We start from the raw sequence: 7,660 nt of genomic DNA, 5'->3' as shown, positions 1-7,660 counted from the left end.
TCACACTTACACCACATTTGCTTTGAAGTAAAATACATTGAATCAACATCAGGTATGACGTTCTTTCAAATTTTTCCTGACCACAATCATAACAGACTTCTATTTTAAAATGAATCTAGAAATCCAAAAGTTTTTTATTTTCATTTCATGGATTATATCTTTTCCGTCTCTATTGCATCTTTGATTGATTAAACCTATTTCTAATAAGGACTTTTTTTTTTGCCTACTACCTGTTTGATAAAATGCCACAATTAATGAAAAAATAAAGATCCAAAGGTTAGCAGGTGGAGGATAAAATTATGCAGCATTTGTACGAGATATTGGTGTTCTATCAGCAGATACATATCTTTTGGAGGAGGTAAATTAAATTATATATTTTTTTGGTCAACATGTGGTGAAGGGAAACATTTTCAGTTTGATGAAAAGTGAAAACTACTTGAATGGTTGTCGTATGATTTTTTTAATAATATTTATGAATGTTGAGGAGGGTTTTAACAAATTGTTGATGTTTAATTAATTATTTCCCGAATTAATTGACTGTTGCATTGATTTCCTATCTTCATCTTAAAACAGTTTTATGTTATAACTTCCATACAAATTATGTATGATATGTTTTGTTGATAATATTGTTCTTTGTTTACTCTATTACAAAAAGAAGTTGTTCAACTTACTTGTGAGTGTGAAAGACATTTTGGGACATAATATGGTGGAATGGATCAGGTATATACATATAATATTTCTCATAAACCAATGAACTTTTCGAGTAATTACATTTTGTGCTTAAATGCAAAAAATTAACATCATACTTTCCTTTTTAATAAATGAAAGTGGAATGGTATAATGAACGCATAGGAAGTACCTTAGAAGTACAATGTTATAATTTGTATTTTTTATTGAACTAGGCAATATCCATAATGGAAAAACGGGATTTGCTGACCTAATAGATTTCAACCCTCTTCGTGCAACTGATGTGCAACTGCCAGCTGACAGAACTTTTCTAATTGTTCATTCATTGGCTGAATCACAGAAAGTTGTAACTGCTGCAACAAACTACAATAATCATGTTGTTGAATGTTGTTTAGCTTCTGTAAGATTAAAGAAAAGTCTTTTTTTCATTATTTTTGTGTTGCTTTAATGGTTTGATTGGTTTGATGGAATGGAATGACCCATTACATTCCGTTCAACAAAACAAATAGTTTCTTTTCTTCATTCCAATAGAATGAATTGTTCCATTCCTTTTCCAATTTCATTGTTGTATGTCCCTAAATCCTCCATAACAAATGGGGCCTACGTGGCAAGTAGCCGACTAATATTCTATATTTACCTCTCTTACATTCTAATTTTGCTTTTCACTTTCCACCTATTTTCCTAATAATCATTCTATTTTTGAAAACTCTGTATTTATTTATTTTTTGCAGATTTTATTGGGCATAAAACTCGGAAGGGAACCTGAAGAGGCAATTTAAAAAGTGAAAACCGTTTCTGATGTAGAAGCTTTATGTGCATCCTTTGTTGGGGCCCATGGGTCTTCCAACCCTACCATTGCTGTTAAGGTATTCATTCGGCTACCAAAAATGATGACATGGCACGAGTGTCGCCACGTCATCATCTAACTCCTATAATATATTTATATTCAACGTTTTGCTTTAAACGGTAAAAAAAATATAACTTGGTTGCTATCTTTGGTTAAAAATGAAAAAATATCTGAAAGAGGAGCCTTATACATCTAATGAAATTAAGATAATCACCGGTAAAAACTTAGATTCCATAATTCTTGACTCTGCCACTTCACTGGATGTGATAAAAGCTGCCACACATTACAAGTTATTCCAGGTAACTTCACAAAATACCAACCTACTTTCTCATGTATTCCATCAGTTAATTTTTTTTTACTTTAAAAAACTTTCATTTGTAATTATTTTTTGAATCACCGTATAGTTAACATTTTTTTTTTTGTAAATTTGTTCTATGAGAGAGCCTTCCATGTGTACTCGACAGCGAAACGTGTATATGCTTTCAAGGATGTGGTCTCATCAAATTCTGAGTGAGTCTCACTATTTTCTATGATTTTATATTTTTTTATAAATAAACTTTGTTTATATCTTTTTAAAGTCCGGAATATGGGTAATATTGGAATTTGTTTTTGCATTGAATAGGAGAGGTTGAAGAAACTTGACGATCTTATGAATGACAATCACCATAGTTGTAGTGTTCTATTTGAGTGCAGGTTAAGGCTTTATTTTTCCTTTCTAATTTTTTTTCCTGTTACTCGGTTATATCGGTTTAAATGTTGTTAACAAAAAGCAAATTATGGTTGTTATGGTAAGTTTCACCCTTTTTGATGATTGTAATTTCAATTTCAGAATTTTAGAAATTGTATTTGTTGTGCTTTTCCAATTATATGTAATTTGAATTTCGTATTGGGGGTTTTCCAATCTCACAAACAAATTTCTTCTGTAAACATATGATATTTATTGTTTTGTTTGTGTAGATGAAGTTTAGTTTCACCAACCGATCTCAAGGGTTTGGATTTGTCATTTTTGTTAGTGAATAAGTTATTAATGAAATGTTATCTAATGTTAAGTTGCATTGTTGAGCTACTGAAAAATGACAAAAACTACAAAAAAATCCATACCCTGCGTAGCAGCGGGGGTTCCCACCTAGTTAAAAATTAAAATTTGTCACCCATTATATTTTCTTAAAATTCAAAAACTTGTGGCTGTATGGAAATAAGAAATTAAAATATTTAACAAAATCAATAATTGCATTGCTAAGTTGTACTCACGGTACAACCCGACATTGCGTCAATAAGAATTCTGCAAAATTGGGTCTCCACTCACCACTCCCTACTTCCGGCGAATTAGGTTTTGGTGGTGGTGAACGAAATGACAGTCGACGACGAGAACTCCGTGTATGTCGGCAACCTGCCTTACGACGCTACTGAAGATAGTATTCGAAGTGTCTTCGATATTTACAGGCAAATAATCGCCGTTAAGGTAAACTTAGTGTGTGAATTTGCAACCTTATTTAGTTTATGATTCTATGTTTTTGCTTTCTATAAAATCATTTGTCAATTGTATATACTATACACTCCTTCCATTGACTAAAGAAGAAGAGGAATGATATTCTTTGAACTTAATTGATGTGCATTTACGAACAACTAATAATCGCCGCGATTAAACGTTACTTTTGGGGAAAATTAGTGAGCTGTTTTTCTATGATCGAAGGGATTAGTATTACTTGTAGCTTATGATTGATGAACCAAAATCGTTAGTAGTGTTTTCCTTTATTAAGAATATGTCAAGAGTAAACTTTTTAAACGTTTGTGATGGATTGAGAATCAGTTAGCATGAACTCACCATGTAATTTCAATAATGCCACATAATCTTCAGTAACTTCATTCTATTTGCCCTAAAACATATCCATGTATTTGTTACTTTCATATTGCCGTTTTGTTGCCTCAATATATAGAAGATGACCTAATTTCATCTGCTTCTACATATCACTTCCAGATAATCAATGATCGTGGAGTAGGTGGAAAATGCTATGGCTTTGTTACTTTCACAAATCCCCGATCTGCAGTTGATGCCATCAATGATATGGATGGAAGGGTATTCGTATAAAATTATATTTGGTCACATCTTAATGTCTTTCTTTCTTTTTTTTTTAGTTTTTTCAATCTTCTGAATCAATGGATCTGTTTCATTTCAGACTGTTGATGGACGAGTTGTTAAGGTGAATGAAGTCAAAAGTAGAGGTGGAAGGTCAAACTTTGGGCGTGAACGTGACAATTTTCGAAGAAATAGTAATGATAGAGATGTAGAGGTGGATAGGGGTAGAGATAGAGAGAGAAACTATGGTCGTGTTAGGGATAGGTCTAGAGACCTTGATCAAGATAAAGAAAGGGGATATGAGCGTGCACGTGATCTTGATCGGACACGCAACCGTTTCATTGATAGGGACACTGATAGAGACAGGGACAGAGACAGAGACAGAGACATGGATGAACGCGATCAAGCATGGGAAAATGATAGGGATCAAGAGAAGGAGATAAGAAGAAGTGACATTCATCATAGGAATGGAAACAAGTATAAAGATCAAACAACTAAATGACAAAATGGGTAAGATTACCATTTTACCCTTGTAGTAAATTACTATATTTATCTCCAAATCAAGGAATTTCACTATCACATGATATGGTTAAACATGAGCTTGACAACAGAATATCACGTTAATGCTGTTTAAAGTGTATATGTTTCTGCAGTTCTGATTTTAATGATCATCATGCTGCAAAACAACTCGATGTTTCACGCCAAAAAATAGAAGAACTTCAGAAAGAGGTTTGAGTTTTTGCTTTTCAAAATGCTTTTATCTATATGATAATGATAATTAATTGTTTCTGTTTAAACAAAAATAAAAATAGTTAATTGTGGTGCTTTTTTAGACAGTATTAGTAAGTTTGTGCTTTATGTTTTACTGCCTTGTGTTAATGTGAAACTTAGGTTTATCGAATGGAAGAGCTTGTAGAAGAGAAAGGTGATCATGTATCTAAGCTGCAGGAAAAGTCCCAGGTCTTATAATTAACATCCTCATAATAAACACCAAATTACAATTCTACCCTCCTTCAGTTTTTCATGATCTTTATTTTTTGTTACAGAAACTAGAGGATGCACTTGCATCTGCTAAAAAACTCACTTCAAATCGCAAGAAACAGTTGATTAAGGTGATTCCCATTAATTCCTTTTTTTTTGGTGTATTCATGTTATATAATTCTTTTTTTTTTGATGTAGCTTCATAAATGTTTTGTTAATATGAGAGAATATAGTGAGAAACTTAAAAGCTGTGAAGAGGAACTCCAGGTTAGTCTCTCTTATTATTATTATTATTATTATTTGACTTAATGTAGACAGACTAGCTTAATAGAAAGAGTAGTCATGAAAGGAGACATTAAGTTCTAGCTTTTTTTACAGATTTGCCCTTGTGTCCTACTTTCTTTCTGCAGGCTCTTGTTGGATCAACATTGAAAGAATTAGAAAGTCACAATGTAGTGGACACAGATGGACTCATGGCTTAATGTTAATGGTTACAACATTTGCTAAGATGCTTAATGACTGATAGCATGATGTAAATGCTTTCACCTTTTTATTTTTTGACTAGGGTTATTATTGTCATTTCACATGTTGAGAGCAAACTTGTGTTTTTTTTTCCAATGTAGATAGAAATCAATAGCAGAATGGTGAATGTTTTTCCGGCTTCTAAAACAAAATAACTCCAAAGAGTTTTACAAATGCAAAAAATAGAACTTCCTAAAGTATTCTTTAAAATGACTAACAAAAAACGTAATTTGATATATACTAGCAAACTCTCCACTAAGAAGAATTACATGAAATCTTACTTGATCGATATTTGCATATACAAGTTTACATTTTTATTTATAGTGTTTAGAGATGAATATTTGATCATGGTAGACAAGATTGTATTTTGTACCAATAGAAAGCATGATGCCTAAAGAATCTGATTGAACGATTGATTACAACCAAAATGATAAACAAAGAAAAAAAAAAACAAAACTGCAAATTTAGTTCCTGTGGTATTCAAAAAAAACTTTGGATAGGGTCCAAAAAGTTTTCAACTTGCATGGAAGGTCTAAAATCAAGGTTTTTCTGGGTTTTTGGTCCAAATAAACTTAAAAAGATGGTTATACCCTTTTTATTTCTTTTTCTCTTTTTCTATAAGTATTTTAATAATATTTTCACTTTAAAAAAAAGAAAAAAGAATTTTCCACCCCTACCCCACTGTACTCTCTCTCTCTCTCTCTCTCTCTCTCATTTCAATGGTTGAACTATCTAAGACCAAACATTAAACATGGCGAATTTTCTGATGATGAAGATAAAGTTATATGTGTCCTCTTTGCTAGCATTGGTAGCAGGAACACTTTATTTTTCAAGATTATGTATTAAGGGCGATTTTGTGGTATTTAGCACACAAAAATGGAGATTTTTGTCAAGATCTCTCAGATGTGAATATATATGCAGAAATCTAGAAGTTTGAATAACTTAATGTGCAGGTGGTTAATAATGGCAGCACAGTTATCAGGAAGATCAGACAATGATATTAAGAACTACTGGAACACAAAGCTGAAGAAGAAGATAATAAACAACTTAATCACCCTACCCAAAGTTAGAAAACCTCTTCAACATCTTCAATGTTTTAGTTCTTCAACAAACTACAGCTACCCATCACAATCAATTTTTCAAAATAGTAGTATCAATGTTAATGCTCCATTATCATCATCAATAATTCGTCTCCATTATATTTGTACAGTACAAATACTTCTAGCTACCATGATCAAACCTTATCTATCCCATCTAGCCCTAGAATTAATGTTGCTAATCGTCAACATCCAGTTCTCCAATCATAAGATCAGGGATTTCTCGATTTGCTTTCCACGGAGACTTACCAGCAGGAGATAAAAGATAGTTTTACCCTTGTCTTCTTTGGAGGTGATCACGCTAGTTGCAGTTCTATTTCCGATGGGGGATTCCATTATAAGTATCGTAGTACTGTTGTTGTGTATGATCAGCATCGTACCAACTTGAGTGATTCTTACAAGGAAATTGGTGGGCATTATGATAAGAAAAAAAGGTATTATGAGGATTCTTCATTAGACCCCAGTCTTGAGGAGATCAAGCAGATGATATATATATATATATATATATATATATATATATATATATATATATATATATATATATAAGCAAATACACATACTAGTGTCACACAGAAAATGAGTAATCTAATAGAACATATCATGGGTCGACATTGGTGCCTTCTACCCGCTAAACATGATGAAGAAACTCACCACGACTGCTGAGTCTCACTGAAAAATCCCTGACTGATGGTCCAGCGAATCCCCGAGTTATCAATACAAAATAGCACCTAATTAATATTTGGATTCCAATCCCTAACCATAAGTCCAACAATCCACACTTGGGGTAAAAAGAGCATTTTACCCTTCACCTAGTTTGGCTTAAGCGAAGGCCCAAACTCAATATCTAAAAGGCCTAAAACCAAATAATCAACCAAGGCCCACTTATGGTTCAGTTTTCCAAATTGGGCCCAAACCCCTTTTTGGTCCTTATCCTAAAGCCCAACAATTTTCCTAGTCTAAAATCTTAGCCCAAAAGCTTGATTCCAAGTGGCCCACTAAGGCCCAAAGTAACAAAGTCCAAAGAAATGACCCAATCGAGGCCCAAAAGCTGTGAAGCTCAATAGGCTGAGTACGTGGGGCGTACTCAGCTGTACGCTAAGCGTACACGCAACTTAGGTTGTACGCCACATGTATGGACTTTTACGCCCAACGTACTCAACCATTAATCCAAAATCAACCTTAAGCTCTTAATGCTTAAGACCAGAAGCCAAAATCACAGAGCTTAGCCCTAAAAAACATCTAGAACCATAAAGTCATTGACTAGGTGACTTTGCATGCCCCAAAATATCCCAACTTCAAGATATAACATTTTACTTTCACAAAATGGGGATAAACTCATGCATGGATGGATCTAAACCTTAAAGGTGACAACTTTATGCATCTAGAACCGTAGAAACACCAAAAGTGGCAACTCAAAGCTCCTGGAGTGGTATCAAACAACTATATCTC

The 7,660-nt window shown here is 33.2% G+C and overlaps 1 protein-coding gene and 1 pseudogene across 1 annotated transcript; both read left to right on the top strand.

Annotated features, from left to right (window-relative positions):
• Nucleotides 1–2,815: 2,815 nt before the first annotated feature.
• On the top strand, nt 2,816–5,281 carry LOC145006899 (RNA-binding (RRM/RBD/RNP motifs) family protein). The gene is made up of 8 exons (XM_078965922.1): nt 2,816–2,996; nt 3,513–3,611; nt 3,712–4,106; nt 4,265–4,340; nt 4,503–4,571; nt 4,658–4,723; nt 4,791–4,859; nt 5,003–5,281. The coding sequence occupies exons 1-8, from the start codon at nt 2,886–2,888 to the stop codon at nt 5,072–5,074; spliced, it is 957 nt and encodes a 318-aa protein (XP_078822048.1). The 5' UTR covers nt 2,816–2,885; the 3' UTR covers nt 5,075–5,281.
• A 180-nt stretch (nt 5,282–5,461) lies between these two features.
• Nucleotides 5,462–6,697, top strand: LOC145006898 (uncharacterized; annotated as a pseudogene).
• The last annotated feature ends 963 nt before the right edge of the window (nt 6,698–7,660 follow it).

This window comes from Lactuca saligna, chromosome 7, assembly GCF_052625555.1.
Source record: "Lactuca saligna cultivar CGN05327 chromosome 7, ASM5262555v1, whole genome shotgun sequence".
NCBI lineage: Eukaryota > Viridiplantae > Streptophyta > Magnoliopsida > Asterales > Asteraceae > Lactuca > Lactuca saligna.
Note: the sequence above shows the minus strand (reverse complement) of the source record. Positions and strands in the feature narration are given on the sequence as shown.

Excerpts from the sequence above, each read along its gene's own strand:
- LOC145006899 (XM_078965922.1), top strand. The coding sequence starts at position 2,886 with ATGACAGTCGACGACGAGAACTCCGTGTATGTCGGCAACCTGCCTTAC. Across the intron at positions 4,107-4,264 it reads AAGTATAAAGATCAAACAAC|TTCTGATTTTAATGATCATC; the intron begins TAAATGACAAAA and ends ATGTTTCTGCAG. Across the intron at positions 4,860-5,002 it reads GCTGTGAAGAGGAACTCCAG|GCTCTTGTTGGATCAACATT; the intron begins GTTAGTCTCTCT and ends TTCTTTCTGCAG.